Source organism: Dipteris shenzhenensis, chromosome 9, assembly GCF_047967505.1.
Source record: "Dipteris shenzhenensis isolate YYH24624 ecotype China chromosome 9, Dip_SZ_1.0, whole genome shotgun sequence".
Taxonomy (NCBI): Eukaryota; Viridiplantae; Streptophyta; class Polypodiopsida; order Gleicheniales; family Dipteridaceae; genus Dipteris; species Dipteris shenzhenensis.
Window position 1 is genome coordinate 13,188,228 of NC_141604.1, and position 22,103 is coordinate 13,210,330.

General features: G+C 42.7%; 2 protein-coding genes across 2 annotated transcripts; both read left to right on the forward strand.

Annotated features, from left to right (window-relative positions):
* Nucleotides 1–975: 975 nt before the first annotated feature.
* LOC147898222 (inositol-tetrakisphosphate 1-kinase 4-like) lies at nucleotides 976–6,556 on the forward strand. Its single transcript, XM_087378960.1, has 10 exons — nucleotides 976–1,863; nucleotides 2,888–2,969; nucleotides 3,618–3,650; nucleotides 3,921–4,041; nucleotides 4,212–4,304; nucleotides 4,588–4,707; nucleotides 4,946–5,119; nucleotides 5,253–5,308; nucleotides 5,659–5,743; nucleotides 5,885–6,556. The coding sequence occupies exons 1-10, from the start codon at nucleotides 1,487–1,489 to the stop codon at nucleotides 5,959–5,961; spliced, it is 1,218 nt and encodes a 405-aa protein (XP_087235086.1). The 5' UTR covers nucleotides 976–1,486; the 3' UTR covers nucleotides 5,962–6,556.
* A 9,652-nt stretch (nucleotides 6,557–16,208) lies between these two features.
* Nucleotides 16,209–16,693, forward strand: LOC147898223 (uncharacterized). Its single transcript, XM_087378879.1, has 2 exons — nucleotides 16,209–16,411; nucleotides 16,540–16,693. The coding sequence occupies exons 1-2, from the start codon at nucleotides 16,209–16,211 to the stop codon at nucleotides 16,691–16,693; spliced, it is 357 nt and encodes a 118-aa protein (XP_087235005.1).
* The last annotated feature ends 5,410 nt before the right edge of the window (nucleotides 16,694–22,103 follow it).

Below are 22,103 nucleotides of genomic sequence, written 5' to 3' on the forward strand. Positions count from 1 at the left end.
TGAATCATTTATAGTTATGGTAGGCTTGTGTTCAACTACTTTAGCCATGGGATGCTGAGAGAATAAGGAGTTAATCGACCTTGGTTGAGCCATGGTGGGAAGGCTAGTCTTGAATTCTTAATAGCTGTGGTAGGGATTTTACCTTCAACGTGAGCCAATCTTGAATCCTTAGTAGTTAGGGTAAGCTTATGTTTCGTTGCTTGAGCGTGGGAAGGCGAGAGAATAAGGGGTTTACCAATCTTGAATCTTTAGTAGTTATGGTAGGCTTTCGTCTAGGTGCTTGAGCCATGGGAAGGTCAATCTTGAATTCATGGTAGTTGTGATCTTGGTTTTACCATTCAGGTTGAATCCTTAGTAGGCTTGCATTTAGGTGCTTGAGTTATGGGAGGGCGAGGCATTGTGTACAAGATGGAAGCAATTGTTATGTTGAGATTAGATCAGTAGCAAGGTTGTTTCCTTCACAGTATAGCAGCAAGGGAGCAAGGTGAGTGTGAGGATACTTTACCACGAAAGAAGGTGGGATGATGTGGTGCGTGTGATTCCTTCTTCTGCCACCGGGCACCCCAGTGCGACAGGAGCGACGACGAGATGGGTGGAGGTGTTAGCTTCTATGGGCGAAGGGCCTGTTAAGATCAAGCCTGCGTCCTCTCCTTCACCCTATTGTAAGACCCCCCTCCGCGTCATCTACTGGGGATGGTGACGGGGTCTAGGGACGAGGGGGGCGAGGAAGAGAAAAGTGAGGTTGAGTGAAGGGGGCAATGGAGATGCTAAATTGAAATGGGAGAGATATTTTTATTAAACGGGCATATATTTGATATGCATATAATATACATACATACATATATATATATATATTATATGCAAAAATGATATATTGAAATGGGAGAGAGATTTATTAAATGGAGAAAAAGATATATAAATGCAAAAGGCGAGCATGTGATAAACAGAAAGAAAGAAGAAGAAGAAGAAGAAGAAGAAGAAACAGAGCACAGAACAGAAAGAGCTTTAGATCTTCGTCTCCATCGCCATCGCCATCGCCATCGCCATCGCCATCGTCAATCTTCCCCCAGATCCCCCTCAACTTCTCTCTTCCCCCTCACCTCCCCTCCCACATTGCCCCCTCCCCCCTCGCCAATTTCGCTTCCCATCGACCATTTCCTTGCTCCATTCCCCCTCAAAAAGCTTCCTTTCCGCACATATCATCGTAGCGCACATCTGTATCCCACCTCCCAGAAACCTTTCCTTCCCTCCTTTAGTGCTCTCTGATTTTCCCTGCCCCCCTCATCGCTTTGCTGCAGAGATCTCCGCAGCCCAAAAAGCAAGAGCATATCCAGTAGGCGACGAATCCCCCCTCCAACCCCCCCTTGGAAGCTTTGGGCATATCCCGCATTTTCTTCCTGAAAGTGTCAGTTGGTCTTTCCGTGGAATTTTTCACATCACCACGAAATATTCTGGAAAGCTTCCTTGGGCTTGCTGTCCTCTGGGCATGAGGCTGGACGGCGAGGCCGTGACTGTTTGCTCCAGGGGCCCTGGGGAAGAGTGGGGCGTGGTATTCAAAAGGGCTGGCTTGCGGCATTTTCATGGGCATCGTGCGGCGGAGCGCAACCGTGAAGGGGGCTTGGATTGGGAGAGGATAGGGAGAAGAGGTGATAGTTGGATAATCGACGACGAGAGGAGAGGTGAAGAGAATTTGAGAGACGAAGTAGTGCCACGGTTAGAAGACCAGAGAAGTGTCTATTGCGGGGATGTGCAGCCGTATTTTGAAACAATCATGACCAACCCTTCAAGATTCACAGTCGGATATGCTTTAACGGTTAAAAAAACCGAAAGTTTCCTGCAGCCCAAGCTTCAAACGCACGCCAGGTAAACAGAATTTAGGGGATAATCACTTTTAGGCTCTCAAAACCTGAAAAAGTTGTAGCTGCACTTTCTGGTCGGTCTCCATGTTTGTTTTAGCTAAAAGATAGAGAGGTTGGCATAGCTATGCTTTAGCCGATTGTAGTCTAGACCGGCAGCTGATTGTGTCAAGCCTTATAGCAACACCTTTCGTAATCTTTTCGCTTTGATTTAAGCTTTTCTTTGTTGAGCACGTCCTGAGCTTATAGAATTCAGACCTTGGCTCAAAACTCTTGGCCTCGTTGCGTTTATGTTAGATTAAGCGGGTAGTGGCTGTTTTTTCTGTTTCTTTCCAGCAAGATGCTTCGTCTTCTCGTGTTCACATGTTGGCAACCTGACTGTCGATTTAAATGTGTAAGGCTGGCAAATCTTTGGCTAGGCAATATATAAAGAACGATTGATTCTGCAAGCGTTGTATTACGATTGTCCATTTTATTGCTGTTGGAAGGAGACAATACCATCTTATCAAATTGACTATACTGTGTCATTCCTGACCTACCTCTTAGCCCTTGGAAATTGAAGATGTCTTCATTAAAAGGTGCAATGATCGTACCGCTTGTAGGATGGAGGACCTATTGGCTTCTTGTTCATCTTAGCAACTCGTGCTAAATTAAACCGAAAAGGGTTGGGCAGGCTGTAAAATTATGAGCTTTATTATTTCAAACATTTTTCATTATTGTCTACTTGCTGCAGTAGAGTTTTTCACTCTGTTAGATGCAAACATTTTGAAACGGGCCTAATGTTTATCCACAGGGCAATCATCATGTGGTTTGTTCTGAGATCATTGTAGTTGCTGTTGAAGTGATTTTTTTTTTGGAGGGGGGGGGGGGGGGGGGGGTCATGTACATCTATTACATGGCACATGTAGTTCGTCTCTCTGTATTCGTTTTCCCCTCTCTCTGTGGTAGTCTCTTTAGTTTTGGTGCAAATTTTAAAGATATGCAACGCTTCAGATCTTGTGTGTGATTAATGTACTTCTCTGGCATTACAGAAGCATGGGCATAGTTTTTGTCGCAGTAGATCGCAACAGGCCACTCGAGGAGCAAGGGCCTTTCGATGTCATCCTTCATAAAGTAAGTTTTTTGGGTGGGTTCACATTCCTTCTTGCTACTTCACTGAGCCTGTGGGTTGCCTCTCTTTTTGACTCCCTGAGCGGATACAGTATGCACTGTGCTCCCTTAGGTTTGCCAAAATGATAATGATTTTGACCCAATTTGTATAGGACAGAAATCTGGGCTTCTATTGGAATAATGGACAGGGGATCAATTAGAGCCATTGCAAGGAGGGTTCTAACGTTGATGATAATATAGGCTGCATGGTTTTGATTGAAGAAGGATCAGGATTTAGCAATTACCTCAAGAAGAAACTTCTCTTTCTATGAGAGGACCATTCTTGTTAACAGTAAAAGTTGTCCCTAGTACATGGAGGTGCCCAAATACATTCCTCTATTTGTTCTTTAAACAGAGAAGCATCCTATTGCCTCATCATGAGAGCTTTTCTTACCATCTGAAAATTCACATAGCATGTACAAAAGGCCCTCTAATCAAGCCCATTCAAACAATGCAAATGGGTGCTGTGTTGCATTTACTTTTTATGTCTGTTACTTTGATTTTGTTTTTGATTGGAAATGGGTGTTCTGTTATACTTTTGCTGAAAAGGAAAGTGTTTTATTAAAAGGTGTATCCGGCCCTAATTTGGTCATCCTCGTGTTTATCCTACAGATATCTGGAGAGATATGGCAGCAGCAGTTAAAGGTGTGTTTTGCCTCATGTCTTGTGTGTCTTCCAAGAAAAGGAAACAATTTGTGTTTGTGTTTTCTCACAGTGGTTTTACATCTGCATGCCAAGATGTATATCATGTTTTTTGTCAGAATATATATGCGTTGATATAGAATTGGAGTATTGTTGCTTCATTTGTTTGGACGTCAAAGGGCTTGAAACTTAAATGAGCATTACCCAGTTTTCGTGCTTCTGTCATAGCTCACTGATGGCTTAAGGATACTTATCCAAAATGCTTGGCTACAGGTATACAAGCAGAAACATCCTGAAGTTATGGTTCTGGATCCGCCAGAATGTATAAAGAAAGTCTACAATCGGCAATCGATGCTCCAAGAAGTGGCTGCCCTGAACCTTTGGGACTGCCGAGGTTTGAAGCTCCTGCGACCTGGTTACTTTAATATTAAATGCACTCCCCCCCCAAATTTTGTTTTTAAAAAATAAAAATAAAATAAAATAAAGAAAACCTTTTAAACTCCATGTGCCCCAGAAGTGATTAAGGAGAAGTAGGCGTCATGAATTTTGAATTGGACACTGCAGGCAAGGTGGGGGTCCCGAAACAGCTTGTAGTGACTAGTGATCCTGCTTCCATTCGTGACAAAGTAGCAAAAGCAGGACTGAAGTTTCCTCTAGGTACGTATATTGACCATTAGTTGATGATTAATTCTAGTGAAGCACATGTGGGACTGGCTTTCTTCTTCTAATATTTGGGAGACAATGTGCATATCAAATGGCGTTCTTTTCTGCCTCTCTAGGATTTGATTTTATTTTTCAAAATATGTTACCCTGTGAGGTCTCTGGCACAATCTTTGCTTTGGTGGTATTATGGTGATCAACAAAATGCAGAGTTAATTTACTGTGTAAGCATGGCATCAGTCTCAAATCTATTATTTTACTGGCTGTGTTCTACGTGCAGTTGTGAAACCTCTATGGGTTGATGGCACGGCAAAATCTCATGCTCTATCTCTGGCCTTCAATGGAGGCTCTTTATCAGAGCTTCATCCTCCTTTGGTTCTACAAGAGTTTGTGAACCATGGTAAGGATTGTTGAAATTTGCAGCATGCTGGTTCTAGTAAAGGCTTTGCGAAGGATCAGGATAGTGCATATTTCTGGTTTGATTGGCACATGGAAAGGAGTTGCTAGTAAGAGTGACAAGTCAATCGTAACTCAGTTGACGTGTTATATGGGTGCGAACTGATTTTAAAGTTTGTTGTTAAGAGCTTCTAATGAAGGTGCAACTACTTTCTTCTTATGTGTTGTTTATTCTACTGCAGGTGGTTTACTATTCAAGGTCTACGTTGTAGGAGAGATTGTTAAAGTTGTTCGTAGGTTCTCTCTTCCCGATGTTCATGAAGGCGAACCTGGAAAGAGTGGTGTCATTCCATTTCCAAGGGTATCTTGTGCAGCAGCTTCTGCTGATGAAGCAGACCTAGACCCCAGTGTTGGTGGTTAGTATATCAGGACCTTTGAAGTCTTGTACTATATATAGGTAAATAGAGAGAGAGAGAGAGAGAGAGAGAGAGAGAGAGAGAGAGAGAGTTATATACATAGGTTTTCATGTCGTGGCTTTCGTGTTTACAGAGCTGCCACCTAAAGAGATGCTTGATTCACTTTCCAGGGAACTTCGTCGTAGATTGGTAAGTTTGTACCCATGGCTTTCCAATAGTGCTTTGTGGAGGGGCGTGCGCTTCACATATCTTTCTGGAAAAGGACTTGCATCAACTGCATTGTCATGAGTTTTCTGTTTCTGGCTTGAGACGAGACAAATGATCAGCATTATATATTTAGGTGGTAGCTTGTTTTTTATTGCCATTACTGTCTGATAATGTAAATATGTTTTTATAAGTTATGAAATGAATCTAACAAGCTGGAAGCTTGCCTGATGGTATGACCATTAATTTCAAAGTTCAATTCGACTTGTTTTAGACTGAGCTATATCAGCAAGTATATTCTTTAAAGTTGGTTAAAGTTAAATTTTTTCTTGCAGGGTTTAAGTCTCTTCAATTTGGATATGATTCGGGAAGGTGGAAAGGGGAATCGCTATTACGTTATTGACATAAACTATTTCCCAGGCAAGTTGGGTTTTCAGTTCTACCACTTGTTATCTTTTTAAATGCTTGTATTTTGTACAATATATTGGTGGCTATGTTAGAGTCTTGTACACATTATTTGGTGACTGTGTATCTGAGTTCTTGTGGATTTACATGTTGCAGGGTATGGGAAGATGCCTGATTACGAAAAAGTTTTTACTGATTTCTTTATAAGTCTTGCGGAGAAGAAAGGGAAATAACTGGCTTCAGTCGGTTAACTCAGGGTTAAGGCTTATTGAGGTCTAGCAAACAAGAAGAAGATGGCCTTCATTGCTTTCCCTTGTTGATGCTGCAGTTTCCAGGAATTACATAATCCTACTTCATTGGAGTGGCACATGGAGCTTGGTCGGGTTCTTAGTACTGTGTAATGTACGGTCACACTCGGAGCAGTCCGCAGAAGGCCTTCTGTTTGGGATAAGCATTCTCTCTGTCAGGTTTAGAATGCTGGAGCATGCAATGAAGTTGTCATTGGCACAAGCTGCTGTCCAGGCTCCCAACCCGTACCGAGAAAACTTTTCTAGGATGCACTTCTGAAACTTTTTCATGCACTCGCTCAGTCAAGCTACATGGTTAAGCCGCCTGGGGGTATCAGACAGTGGAGATGCAAATTCTCTGCTATTGTTATAAAATTGATCACGCATATAATTGCTTTGGCGGCCTGCATAAATGCTCTTGCCAGCTTGGTGTAATTTGCCAAGGATTATTATAATGACTTCTCAACTTCATGATGTGATCCGATCTGTTTTAAGTACACCTGTCCTTGTGGAAACTCTCCTTGGGCTGAAACAGTTTCAATTTAAAAGAGGTTTTGATTATTAATAAAATTGACTTCACATGTGAGAAGTATCTACTGATCATTCTTTGAAACGCTTCTGCAAGACATTTCCTTCAATAGCACTTGAAAAACCTCCATTTCTTAATGAGTTTTCGTGATTATGTGATAAAACTAGCATAATTGTTGAGGATTATTTTTTTTTCCCGCAAAAAGTAGTGCTAGTTATATTGCTTGAAAACGAGAGTACAGGAAGACCTAAAGGCCAGTGGGCTGTAATCACAAAACGGATACAGCCCGTGGTAACAAAATATAAAAAATTACAAGCCTCTCAGGGCATAATCAAAGTGTGGACAAACGGCCACGGTGGGGGCGAGTAATGCCACTGAAGACTCTGAGCAGAGTGCTGGAAGAAAAGCTCTTGATGGTCTCAGTCGCGAAGGAAGCGCCGTCTCTTCTCCTTCCCTCCCTGGGAGTCCCCTTGAATCTGATCCCACTGACCCCTAGCATGTGAATGATCATGCTCCAGATGTCTGCTAGGGTCTGGGTAGCAGAAGAAGCCTGATCTCCTAGGGTCTGCGCGCATCTGGAAGTCCAGATATGCCAGCCTACAATACTTCCTATGATCTCCCAAACTAGGTGCCGAGTCATCGCTCCTGCATCTGTCCCTGTCAGATGCCAGGGGAAGCTTTCCATGTATGCCTAGGTGGCCTGCGTGATGAAGAAAACTGGATCTTGTTGAGAGCTCGTAAGCCAAGTGGTGTCCCACCTCGGTGCTGCACCAACAAACGGCTCCCCAAGTGACCGGTCCTAGCTCAGGTGTAGCCCTCACTAAGATCCCCATGACTCCCTTCCACACTGTCTGAGCATGCGAATAGCTCCAAAGGCAGTGCTTCAGGGATTCCTCCTCTTGAAAATACATCTAGCAGTGCCCCTCTTGCCCCATCTGCCTCAGCTATCTTCCCACTGGTAGCCCCTTATGGACCACCATCCAAAGAAAGTAAGAGATCTTCCTCGGCCGCCAGCTTGCCCAAAGAGTCTTTCAGAATGTACGAAGAAAGATCGGAGATATCCCTTGGGCATACCAGCTATGTGCTTGGGTAGGAAGCTTGCGCTGGAGAGTCCCAAGAGCACGCCTACCGGTGCGCCCGCTATATGAGAAGAAGGGGGTAGGGTTCTCTGAGGTCTCCAGTGGTGGCCAGCGCCACTCCCCTGGGTCCCACTCCAACTCTGTCAAGGATCGGCCCTCCCAAATCCAGAGTCTCCAGTCTTGGTCCTGCACAACCAGGGGATCCACATGCCACGCTTTCCCTTGCAGCCCTATCATGCGAAGGCGTTGCCAGGGAAGCTGGGAGTCGATCACAACCTCTCTGCTCCGGAGACGGCTACCATCGGCGACGGAGAAGAAATGAATCGAGGAGTCCGAGAAAAGGCCTGCAACCACCAAAGGAATGCCGCGGAGCCACCTCTCATCTCTTGGGAGATGTCTGGTGATCCTGGGAATCCTCCAATCTACAGGAATGGCAGCATCAATCTCCGCTCGTCGAGCCTGGATCCCACGTGCCGTACCTATTGCTGCTGCCAGCTCGTCTGGGCCCAATTGGCTATAGACGTCCCTCCAAACTCGGAGCGAGCGTGCATGCTCACGTGCCCAGAGCGCCTAGGGGATATGGGATCTCTCTCCAAGCTGGCGACCTATATCATCTGTCACCTGGCTGCTCCAAATCAGGGGCTGTCTGTCTATCTCCTCTCGACAGCTGGGGGGAACCTGGGAGAGGCTGTGCCGCAGCTTCCTCCAGACCGAGAAGAGGTTGCGAAGGAAGGGGGAGCGGGGCTGAGTCAGCGGGGCTGAAGTGAAAATCCATCGGATAGAAGGCTGCCAATCACCCCCTCTCTGGGGGATACACACGTTGAGACCATGTTGAAGCAAGAGCTTCCACGTCTGCCCTCTTGGGGTCAAGCCACAGATGATTAACTTGCCAAGTAATGCCTGACTTTGAAGTTCTGGATCTATGATGCCAAGACCGCTCTCTCTATGGGGGAGAATGACCGTCTGCCAGGCGACCCGGGCTCTGGTGGTGCCGGAACTGTTTGAGCCAGACCACAGAAAGTTCCACACCAGTCTCCTCAGCTGGGCTACGCACGATCTCGAGAAGCACCAGCAGGATGCCACATATCAAGCAGTGGCTAGAAGGACCTAATTGAGGGCCCTACTTGCCAGAGATAGCCGAGCCGTGCTCCAGAAGGCTAGCTTCCGTGTCGTATGGAAGCTAGGACCGGTAGGAACTGGTGAGCCGGCGTGGTATCCAGCCCTACTTGGAATCCCAGGTAACGTGTTGTCTGTCCTCTAGGGATCCAGCGAAACCCTAGGAAAATACCCCACTGTGAGCTGGCTCCCGGATCCGTAAGAAAACCAACTGACTTATGCCAGTTGATTTTCGCCCCAGCGGCTAGGCCAAAAACCTCTAGAGACAGTCTCACTCGCTCCAGTGACTCAATATCATCCTGCACATACAGGGCCGTGTCGTCTGCATACTCGGAGTCCAGAAGTTCTGCATCGTCCCTGATAGGGAGGCACATCCCTCAAAGACCAGTGGTACGGGCTCGTAGGAAGTGAGTCATGGCCTCCGCAGAAAAGAGGAAGAGGTAGGGCGTAAGCGAGCAGCCCTGACGTATCGAGCGCTCGAGGTGAATCTCTCCCCCATCCTGCCACTGATGATAACCCGGATGGAAACCGATCTGTAGAGGCTAGCAATACCTCTAATCCACTCGTCCGAGAAATCGAACCGAGAAAGTGTGCCCTCCAAGAAGGACGAGTCTACCCTGTCATACGCCTTCTCAAAGTCAAGGAGTATGGCTAGGCGCTGGCCACTATGTTGGGCCCACTCCGTCACCTCTGAGAACGTGAAGATGTCCAAAATGCCACGATCCTGGACAAACCAGTCTGGGCGTCATGGATCAAGTCATGTAGCAAGGGTCGGATGCGGCTACTGATCATCTTGGCGAGGATTTTATAGGTAGTCAGAAGGAGGGTGATAGGGCGCCATTGTCTGATCTCCTGACGGTCCCCCCCTTGGGGATGAGGCAAATCAAGCCTGTCGCAAGGCTCTCTGGCATCTGTCCACTGGAAAAGATATGCTGGAAGGCTGCGAGCAGGGGCTGGTGGATCTGCTCCCAAAAGGTGGTGAAGAAAGCTCTAGAGAGCCCATCCTCACCTGGGCATTTTTGCCCATCAATATCGCTCACAGCATCCTGTATCTCTGACACGATGAACGGGGCGAGAAGGGCCTCACTCATGCTAGGCTGCACGAGCGTCGGCGTATACCTCCACACCTCCTCCCTACAACGGCGGGCACGAGGGTCTGGGGGCTCCTGTTGGAACAGGGATCTATAGAAATTTGTGGCCAAGTCCTTGACCTCGTCTGGATCTGTCCTGACACTACCATCCTGTGCCCTAAGAGATCGGAGCTGTTCCCCTGCTGGCCTCTGGCCATGAGTCCTGAAGAAATCTTAGCACATCCTGTCGCCTTTCCTAGCCCAAAAGGACTTGGAAGCGTGGAACAAGAACTCTGAGCATCTCTAGGTGATCTCCTCTAACATGGCTCGGGCTCTAACCTCCTGTCGTCTGAGCTCCTCGGAGCCTGGGGAAGACTGTTGCATCCGTTGTATCGAGGCAAGGTCTCGTCTGAGGCCCCTCTCCTTTGCCCACCACTGCTGCCTAACCAGAGTCGCCTCCTGCTGACATATGAGGCTAGACACGACAAGAACCTGAGCTACCTGAGCTGCCATATCCCCCATGGGGTCCCAATCCTGCTCCCACAGGTCCACTATCCTGCTGCGAACTGCTGCTCTGAAGTAGATGGAGTCTGGGATCCGGCATGAGCCATTAGGAAAAAAGGGAGCTCATTTTGGGGCCTTTTACGGTTTGGAAAAATAAGCTCTCAACCAATCAATGGAGGGCCAACGTAACGTTGAAAATTCACGAAAATAAGAGAAAATAGAAAAAAGAAACAATACTTTATGTAGGTACAAGCGTTCTACATTAATGTGGAGATTGGTTTTTTATTCTCACAAGATCTTTGGACAAGAAGATAGAATCTAAACTGACATTTTATCTGACAAGGGCCTTCCCGCTTCCACCTTCCTTTGAACTTTGAAATGTTGTGCCGCCTTTCCTTCGAAAGGTCTACCATTCTACACCATTGCCTCATTGTGGAGCAGCCTTTCTTTTCCAAAACTGCTCCCTTGATCCTGTTTGGCGTAGAGTAAGATGTTTCTCGTCAACTGTCTGTCTGCCCACTTTCTCTTTCTTGAAACTTCAAATTGTTATCTTAGTTACATTACTTTGCTATTGTTACAGATTCAGAAAATCTCCATGGTGAATCAAAACCACGGCCGTTCTTGTGGAAGACGCTCTATGGATGATAATGCTATGAAGGCAGAATTATACCAAACATCCTTACCCCGTCGACCTGGTTCTTCTATTTCGTCGGTAGAGAATTCAAGTACAGTCAAAACGGAAGGAACTTGGGAAAGGTTTAGTGTTTCGAAAGGAGCATGGGTGCTCATGCAACCTAGCAAAAGAAAAAGACCCCAGACAAAAAACATTTTCTTGGCATCATGGAAGGGAAGAGTACGAGATTTTAAAATCACCAGAGGGAAGATATCCGTGAAAGAAGTTTTGATTCAGCACGTGTACATGCATAAAGAACTTGTCTTGCGAGACTATCCAAAAAATCTTTCGCAACATAGGCCTAATTGTATATTTTTCTATTGTGGTTTTTTTCTTTACGAGGTGTATGGATTTTTAAGATGAAGCTTTCTCTCTTAGCTTATTGACATTCTTGTGTTGTTTTATTTCAGATTTATATCCTTCATCGTATGAGACATGGCAAAACATCGATTGTTTTCTGGGATTTATAGATGTTCTGCATGGATTGATAGGAGAACAACAATACCAAGGTCGATGTGCAACAGAGCTAGCTCAATCGGGTATATTTTTTACTGATCATTTTTATTAGTTGCTGGACAAAGCTAACACACATGGTGTGTTAATAAAACAAGACCTTCCGGCATGGAATTCAGTGGATTGGCCTCACCCACATTCTAGTGTTACAGAGGCATATAGGGCGAAGCTTTTCATAGAAGTACAGAAAGCTTTGAGGCCCAATATTGCCACTAGGATAGTAAAAATTTCTTTATGCATGCCTCTCACAGTTTTTGTGGACTTGTTTAATACCTTTCCAGTGAAGGTTTCAAAAACAATGTTCACAGTTAAAGCAACAAATTCGGCATGCATGCCACAATTTTTGGATAAAGGTTGGGATAAGAAGACATGTAGTTCAGTGTTTTGTGAGGTTGTCCAACCTTCTATGCAACTGAAGTACATGGTTGCATCACAAAATTTTATTTTCTCTTTTTATTACAAGCGCAGTCGAATGCTAGGCACAAAACTAGTCCCAATGGATCAAGATGAAGATTCTTTTGGTGCAGAAAATAAACTTCTTGATATTGATGTTGTTGAGAATGGTGATGTGCTAGTCAATATCTCATTAAGAGAATGTTGCTCCCTAGCTCAATTGCGCAGTGACATTCTGTTTGAGACAGAAGGTTCTATTTCAAACGACTTTTTATTTATCTACAACAACAAAAAGGTACACCATCTGATTTATCCTAGTCTCATTAAGCATTGCTATTAGTTTACTTTACCGCTCTGATTCATATTGCTTTTTTGCAGTTGCACAAAAGAAGAGAGAGCTCAATAAAATGCAAAGACATTGAAAATTTAAAAATTGAGATAACACAGACTCCATAAACAAAGGTTTTGTATTCAATCAAGTAAGATTTTGTACAGAACTGTTTAGTTAAACATGTAGAACATATTTCTGACATCCATTTTCTATTTATGTACAGCTTGATCTAGAGGTTGCTCTACATTTTTTGGAGGATCTTTTTTTTGCTGCTCCATCCTGTCCTGTATAGTATGTTGGTGTTGCTCCATTGTCTCCTTCACTGCCCCAGGAGCATCTCTTTGCTGCTGCTCCATCTTCTCCTCAACAACATCAGCAGCAGGTCCTTGCTCCTGTGGCTTCTCCTCCTCAGCACTAGGTGATTGCTCCTGTGGCTTCTCGTCCTCAGCATTAGGTGCTTCATCTGTGGCATCAAGGTGTATGACACCTTCTTGTACTTTAGAGCTCTCACCCAACTCCACAGTAGCTGGTACAATAAGTTTGGGGGAGGCATAGCTCAAAAACCTCCAAATTGTATGAGCTCTAAAATTATATACATAGTTTGAGCTGAAGCTATCCTCTTTCATCTGCAATGGCAGACGATAATTTAGAACACTTTGTATCATTATGAATTATCTTCAAGCTAAATGAAAATTATTTTTTCTTACAAGGTCTGGCTGTTCTTTCTCAAAATAGCTTGAAAGTAGATATTTTGCACTGATCAGCACTCTCCATCCGCAGCTACTTGAATCATCTTGTTGTGGTGTCTGTACAGTTGGAAAGATATGTTAGAAACTGTTAGCATCTTCACAAAACAAAATTATTCAATAAGTTCAAAGACATAGCATGAAATAGACATCAGTAGAGGGAACGACTTTTTACCTCTAGACTTATTGGCTCTATTGAATCCAAAAGAGAGACATTGGGAGGACAGTGATCCAATGCATCTAAAAGCCTTCTAATACAACTGCAATATGTATAATTTAGTTAGTATGATATCAAAATAATGAAGTTTTAAGTTCAAAAAGCACACACAACACTTACAATTTCAGCCCTCTGTGTGTGTTTTTAAGAGAGTTGAATAGAAAGCATTGCTTCTGCTGGATGTCAATAGAAACAAAACTCCAGTGGTCACTGCATAAGGAAAAAAGCACAAGGAAATCAAAGGCTACAAGAGTTCCCAATCTTAAAGAAGAATCTTAAAAAAAGTAGTCACCCACATACCTGTTATGGTATGGAAGTAGCAAAACATCAATTACTTCAAAATTGCAGTGTTTGAACCAGCTGGAAATACTAATGGGAGTTTCCTTTGCATCTCTTAATTTAGAAGAAATGGCAGGATCAATAATATGGACTGTATGCTGTACAGAGGGGTGAAGCCAGCTTCTCATCATGCTACATAGGACCAAAAAATAATTAGGGTAGGTTATAAAGGAGGTACAAGGAGGATTGTTTTGCAAAAAATGTAAAATAATAGACACTTACTAGAGCATTGCAAGAATGATAGTATCTGAGCAATACTCATTCTTATGAGCCAATGCTGCCAAGCATGGTTTTGTCAAGTCAAAATCATTCACTGAAACTTCATCCTCAATATGGACAACTATATTAGGGCCCAGCTCCTGCAACCTTCTATGTATCTGCAGCTCCCTCTTTCCAGTCTCCACATCTATAACAAATTTATTTGCTGCTTCAGTGACTCCTCATAATCAGCCTTCCCTCTGGTGTTCTTTGAGTGCATTACCTCAACAACCTTAACCTCATCTACCTTCAACTTCCTTGTAGGTGGAATTAGCAATATGACTCTCATCTTTATGTCCTGCCATTCCACAGGATGAACAAGCTTGTCATACCTCCATCTCACTTTGGACAAAGTGTTGAAGTCTTTGGCCATCAAAGTCACCCTGTGAGCATGGGCTGCTACCAGCATTGCATCTTCAAAATATCCAATTAATCCTCTGCCATTTCCTGTAAGGAAAGAATGGCAGTTCTATTCCACCTGAACCCAAGGTGCCAACTATCACATATTTCTCTCACCAGTCTTTGAAAAGGTGCCTTGGGTATTGCAAAGCCTATAGCTTTCTGTTGCTTCCTGATCTCCCTTAGTACACTTGCACCATGATTCAATCTCTTGGCCTTTTGCTTGAGCAGGCTCATTGGCTTACCCTTCCTGCCATGTGCAGCTCTTCCCGTTGGAGGCACACTAAATTTCTTGGTACCTGCCCCAGCTGTTGTTGCTGCAAGCCCTAGCCCTTTGCCAACTTTCCTTGCAGTTGACTTGGTTCTTGCCATCACTCTGAAAAACTGCATACAAAGGATTGGAAAGAGATTACAGACATGGAGAACATGTTTTGACCAAAAAAAGGCAATCACAGGGGTGGATGAAGCAACATAGAGAAAATTGCAATAAAACGTGATACGAGGAGTTTGAAATTCCTAACAGATCCAAATCGTGTTTTCCTGCAAATTCATGAAATGACATGCTAGTGCATTCCTACAGTGATTTCTCTGTCTCTACAACTAAATACAGTATGAATGGAGTTTATGCAAGAAGAGTACAGCCATGGATAGCTATGGAAGTCACAAAACCAGAATGACAGGGGTGGATGAAGCAATATTTCAATATTTGCAACAAAATGCGATTTCAACTGTTTGAAATTCCTAAGGCCTTCTCCTCGCGTTTTCCTGCAAATTCATGACGCAGCATGCTGGAATATGCCTTCAGTCATTTGAAGGTGTTTGCATAACCATGCAGGATGGATTGAGTCTATGGAAGGCAAGAAGTGTGCACAGACTGAAGGAAGAACCCATAAGTACAGTTTTACCCTCACATGCAAATATCACACTTGAAGATCTACATTCCTACAGTGATTTCTCTGTCTTGACAATTAAATAAAATATGGACTGAGTCTATGCATTTCCATGCAAGATGGATTGTTTCTATTGTAGGTAAGAAGATTGCAGAGACTAAGGGGAGAACCCATTGTTACTGACCTGAAATCTATCTGTGGATGTGCTATGCTGCTGATGAGTAACCTGTGCTGAGGATGAACCTGTGCTGCTGGACAGGATGCTGATGTTGCAGAGTATGGAGGTAGGGAGGCAAGAGAGCAGAGACTGGAGGGCAAGAGGTCTGAAACAGGATACCACAAATAAGTGCAAATACAAATAAGGCATCTTCTAAATCCCACACGTGTGGAATGTCATTAGGGAAAAAGGGAACTCATTTTGGGGCCCTATAAGAAATTCACTATTTTTTGATTTATTTCTCTCCTAAAAGACCTCAAAAATAGTAAAATATGGAAACGTGGCTCAGATTTGTCAGTAAGGACTACAGAACTGTCAATTCAAAAAGGAATAAGATAATCTTTTGTCTGACTAACACGATTTTGTATTAAATATCCTCTTAGATTTTTTTTTGTTTACCAAAGATCTCTTTGGCCGACGTGTGCAGGTCTTTCATTAAGAGTCCATCACTGAACTTAGTGATTGCAAGTTTTCAAAATATTCACATGGATACCGCCACACTTCCACGATTCATGTTACAAAATGACTATGAGATTGAAAAACAAACTTCGCAACCTGAGGAGCACAAAAAATGGCCGATACTAGTGAGTCACTATCTGAGAAGAAGCGATTACACCATCTTCACATCGACTTGGAAGAACAATATGCTCCAGCACAAAAAAGGCGAAAGGATACGGTGTTGAATGCTCAACAGCGGGAAAACATGAGAAGAGAAGGGCTTCAACATATTGACTTATGGTGCGATGGAAGCATATATCCAAAATGTCAAGTAAAAAACTCTACACCTCCATTTGTCAATCCCACCACATTACTGAGGTTTGCCGGCGATGGACAAAATGGACTTCTTGGTTATATTTCAGCGCAGTCTGCATTTGCGGAAACGTATAAAATGATGTACCTACAAGAAAAGGGGGCCAAGATGGAGGAGATAGCCATTCGTGCAAAATTGGAGCAGCAGTTGCAGAATGAAATTGAGGAGCATTCAAAGAGTAAAAAAGAGTTGACAAGAGCAAGAAAGAAGAGAACCGTGCTTGGAGACAGACAACGTAGCAGGAAGATTAAAAACATTGCAAATTTGAAGGCTGGGACTGGTGGATGCAAGCGACGAATTCAGGAAGCAAGGTTAGATTGAAATTTATCATTTTGTATACTCAAAAAGGCTCTCTTCCAGACTATATCTATTTCGTTGATTGTCGCAAAATAAGAATGGAGGTACTGAATAATATAGTCATATTGTGTTGTTATTACAGGAAATTATTGGAGCCTGCAAAAGAAAATATGGACCCGAACCTTCTTCCTGTTAAACAAATGAAAGGATTGCTTTCTTGCGGTGTAGCAAAAGGTTTGATTGAGGAAAAAAAATACAAAACAGTCAAACGCAATGTTGTAGAGGGTATCCAATAATCAAGTTGATGGCACTATAATCCAAGAGGCTCTTGATGTTAGTGGAGTTAGCAGGAAGGGATATAGTTCGATTTTCCATGCGATATCCTCAACTTTGAAAGATCAAAGGATTAAACGAGTTTTACTGCCAAATCTAGCAACCGTGTGGAGGATAAGAGGTCATTTGAATGAAAGTATAGATGAATTTATTGGGCAATATATCCATATTGAAGAAATATTTCATGGTGTTAAAGGAACCACTGTGTATGATCCTTGGAATAATATATTTTTAGATCTGCAACAACTTCAAAAAAGAATGGTCGAGTTTTATGGAATAACATTTGAGGAGTGCAAAGGCATTTTGAAATTTGTTATCAAACTGGATGAGTTTGAGGTTGTAAAGGAAAAGAAAATGGAAAGAGTTACTATTACATTGATGAATGGAGCGATTGATACATCATTGACTGAAGCGAGTTTGAAGTATTTTAGTGTGCAGTCAGAGAAACACATATGGTGGTTAGGCTCGTTCCAGGTATGATCATGGGTTGTTTTATACTTGATTTTGGTCATTGTTTTCAAATCTGATATAGTAATACTTTTGTTTTCTATAATCTCACAGGTGAAGACCGAAGACCATGAAACACTAGATTGGGTGTTTCATCACACGGAAATACCAACAATAATCAAAAGACAAGTGCAAGGCGAGAATCTCCATGTTGCAGGAAAAGGTGATTTTCAAGTAGAGTGGCACATGGTCGGGGATCTTAAAACACTTAAGTGCATGTATAACATTAGTAAAGGAGGCAACTCAAAGTCTCCTTGTCTTTACTGCAAAGAATCAGCTCAAGTAATGGATTCAAAATGGTGGAAGAGAGCACCTAATAGAGATAAAGTTGACCCTGACTTCAAGGCCACATTCTGGACATTCCACTATGTAATGTTCACATCTGCACATTGCATGGTCTATGTCGAATTATTGAGAAATTGGTATTTTTATATATTGGATTTGCTTGGAAACTCCGTCCCGAAAAAAATAGAAAGGATGCTCTTCAAGCATTGGAAAAAGTGTTATCCGATATAGGTCTGCATGGAGGAGATGTTCAAATCACAAAGGATTTTAAAAAGTCTACCAATGGCAAGGAGGTACCAATCAAGCCCTCTATTGGTGGTGTTAAGGCAAGAAGATTCTTGTCTCGACCCAAACACAGTAAGCAAGTAAGGCAAGGTAGAGCAGTTTCAAAGATTAATTATGGATTGTGGAAGCAAGTCCATAATGCTGTGAAAGATCATGAGGCAGATGGGGAAGCACGAAATAGGGAGGCAGAGGTGTGGAGGTCTCTTGATCAACTCTTCATGTTCTGTGACAAAGTAACATGGACAAAGAGTGATTACAAGAACTTTGAGGAGGCAATTAAACATTTTGGAAAGTCAATGAAAGACGCGTGGACAACCTGCAATATAACTCACTACATGGTAAGGTTATGTCTTTTTCTTTTACTTAAGTGTGATCTTCTTTTTTTTTATTACTTACTATGCATTCTTATGTCTTACAGCATATCATATACAACCACCTTCCCTATTTTGTCAAAAAGTATGGATGCCCAGCTATTTGGTCTACCCAAGGCATGGAGAAGTCTCACTACATGGCACGTAATGCATTTTTTAGACACACACAACACTATGGAGGGAGTCAGAAGGCGAATAGTCTGAAGGAAGTCTTCCAATGGTTTTACCGAGGCATACTACAGAGGCTGCATGCTAAAAGAGAAGTTGCTAGCTCCAAAATCAAGCTTGCTTTTCTTCTAGCCCAAAAGCAAAGACGAAGACAAGCTCTAGACAATTCAATTGCAGCAGAGAGACATAGACAATGGAGGGAATCGAAGATATTTAGAAACCATAAATGGACAAGTAAACATGAATAGGACTCATTTGTAACTTATTGGTGTTATGTCCACATGTTTTCAAACTCATTCAATAGAAATTTTTTTAGTGGAACAAGTGACTCTTGGTGTTATGCATGAAAAAAATTTCAATGTGAAACATATGATCTGAACTTAATACAATTTGTTTACAATTTCAATATATTGTTCATTTAATATTTAACGACACCACTCTATGTAAATGTACAAATCATTTCATCATCAACTTATTAATCATTTATACAAGATCATACCAGATATCAAAGACTTTATACAAATCAGTTCAAATTTAATATAATGTTTGTGCTATATTCGATGACTAAATCCTATTTCTCCCAGGGCCTGCCGATCGGAACTCTCTTTTTGATCTTGATTGGAGTCTTTTTCTTCTAGTATTTTTCTTCTTTATTGGCTTGATGTCGACTGTCTCTTTATCCTTTTCTTTAGCTCTCTCCACCTGTTCCTCTTCTTGGACTGTGTGGCCTGATGCAATCATGGGTGGCTCTCGAAACCTTACGAGCTGGTGTTTTCCATAGCCCTCCAGATATTTGGGGTCCTTAACACCACATGCTAATGCATAAGAAGTGTAAGACAAAAAGTAAGCGGCCCTAGAGGCCTGCTTATTCACATAATCTCCAAATATATCTATGGCAGACAACCTCTCTATCAAAATGATCTTTTCCTTTTGCCATGAAAGAGCATGTCCACCTAAAGCCCTGGACAAACATTTTAAGAAGTAAACAATGGCTTCTCCATTGTTGCTCAACTGCCTATGGTAAATCAAGATCTTGGCACTGCCTAGATCATGAATATAATGAGCTAGGCCTGACATTTTGCGAAACCCATCCTGCCTGCTTCCACTTGATCTCAGGAGGAATGTGTCATCCTCAATTTGTAGCTGCAACATATCAAAGGATTGGAGTGAGACAATACACAACCTACAAAACTAAAGTTAAGCAGAAGTCAAAGTATATGATTTGAAGTACCTTCTCATTTTCATCAGCAACAAGCAGTTCATCTTTCCAAAGATTTATCCCTCTCCCTTCTTGTCCAGCCTCTTCTCTAGTCTTTTCTGTGTATAGTGCTGAGAGATTCATAGCTTCCTGTGTGAGCTGGAAGGCAGCTTCATCTGGCTCTTGGAACTTTTCAGCCTCTTTGAAACAAAATGAAAGGGCCTCTACAGGATCAAACATTGTTTCCAAAGCCAGTAGTGAATGGTCATCCTCTATGCCAACCTCCTTGTCAAGCCTTGAAGCCTGGGCAATAAGGGAAATGGCATAGTCCTCCCTCAAATCAAACATACACTCTATATCATGGAGGAAAACATAATCCTTTCCACCAATCAACACACCTGGAAGCATGGGCACTGCATAGTTGCTGCTCTGAACATCAAAATCTTCAACTGGCTCTACTCCCCTCAGAGTTTTTTTCCTCAGTTGAACAAGGTCAAGAGCAGCCACTTGCAGCCCCTCATCCTGAAGGTTGATATCTTCTTCTTGCTCTGCCATTTCAGAGACCAAAGAAACATCCTCCTTTTCAGAAGCTTCAGATGTGTCTTCTTCTTCTATTTCCTGCCCTTGTTCATCCAAAGACTCCTGACTGAAGACAATGTACATAAGAAATGCCATGCTCTCCTCCAGCACTCTGCACTTTCTGGTGTGCAAAGTACAGTTGAATTTATAGTGATCAGGAAGGCTGTCAAATCTTCTGTTCACATGGTACCTCAGCCTGTCATTGGAGACAATATGATTAAGGTGCACAAAAACCTTTTCTCCTCCCACAATTCTTCCTGCCTCTGTCAGTTCTTTGGAGGCATCCCAATAGTCTGAAAGAAAATCTTTGTGCTACTCCAGTATAGAGCTCATTGTGAACTCCATGTTGAAAATACTGTGGTATATATGGAAGTTCCTTTGAGCCTTGCATTTGTGAAGAAACTCAAATAGGAGCAAATCTAGAGAACTGTCCTCTTCTGGTTCCATTTGGTTTTTGATGGAAGAATCAGCACTCTGCTCCAGCCTCTTCTTTTTGCTTGTTCAAAAACTTATATACTATGAATTCTATATGCTGACATATGCAATCAGTGAATGCATTGTATATCACCAGATAATTCCTTCATGACATCTCATCACTCACCTGGTGATTGCTGTGGTCTAATAATAGTAGCAGAAAAGTCCAGCTTCCTCTTGAAAGGTGGGGCCTGGGAGCCAGCTGTTCCAAAACAAAAACATTTCTCATCATCAAGGAAGATTTCCACAGGGCTAAAGATAGCAAATTAATGAGGTAGAAGTGAGAAACAAATAATACACAGGAATTTGCAGCAAAATGCGATATGGGCTGTTTAGAGAATTGTAAACCTCTCTCCTCGCATTTTGTTGCAAATTCTCAAATTCTGTTCATGTGCATGTCAAATCAAGCACTTGGTTCATCTCAGTGATTCCTGGACACTATGATCTCATATGCAAGAGAAATAATGGAATGAGTGAAACTATTCATGAGGAATGTGTCAACAACAGGAATTTGTAGCAAAATGCGATATGGGCTGTTTAGAGAACTATAAACCACTCTCCTCGCATTTTGTTGCAAATTCTCAAGTTCTGTTCATGTGCATGTCAAATCAAGCACTTGGTTCATCTCAGTGATTCCTGGACACTATGATCTCATATGCAAGAGAAATAATGGAATGAGTGAAACTTTTCATGAGCAAGGAGTCCACAACAGGAATTTGCAGCAAAATGCGATATGGGCTGTTTAGAGAATTATAAACCACTCTCCTCGCATTTTGTTGCAAATTTCTTGTTTCTATTCATATCAACCTACAATCTAATTTCTGGGTGATTTACCACATTCTTGAACAGTATTAATTGAAAATGTAAGAAGCAGGATGGAGCTGAGTGAAGACATTGGGACATCAAAAATCCAATGGATGGAAGAAATAAATGTTGAAAAACATTGAAACCAAACTAGAACTCTAACCTTTTTTTTCCTTTTCCATGCTGATTGAGTTGCACTGGTAAATCTCCTGCTCTTTCTCTAGCTTGAACTTTGCACTCTAGGTAACCTGGAGATCTGGCAGTACTGTCTTCAGGCAGGTTGCAGTCTGGATGGAGGAGTCTGGATGGAGTGTGCTGGGTAGGAAAGGATCAGAGAGAAAGGATCAGGAGAGAGTCGTGGCAGGGATGAGAGATTGGAATCCAGGGGAGGGAAAAGTGGTTGTGGTATTGATGATGAAATCATGAATGGCACAAGTTCCAAGGAATAAAGTGTACTTTCACACGTGCCAAATTTCAAACTCCAAGAGATCTGGGTCCCATCCACACGTGTGAAAAATGGCTAGATTCCACATGTGTGGGATTTAGTGATTCTTTAATTCTATTTGCACTTCTTTGTGGTATCCTGTTTTAGAACTCTTGCCCTCCAGTCTCTGCTCTCTTGCCTCCCTACCTCCATACTCTGCAGCATCAGCATCTTGTCCAGTAGCACAGAATCATCCTCAGCACAGATTACTCCTCAGC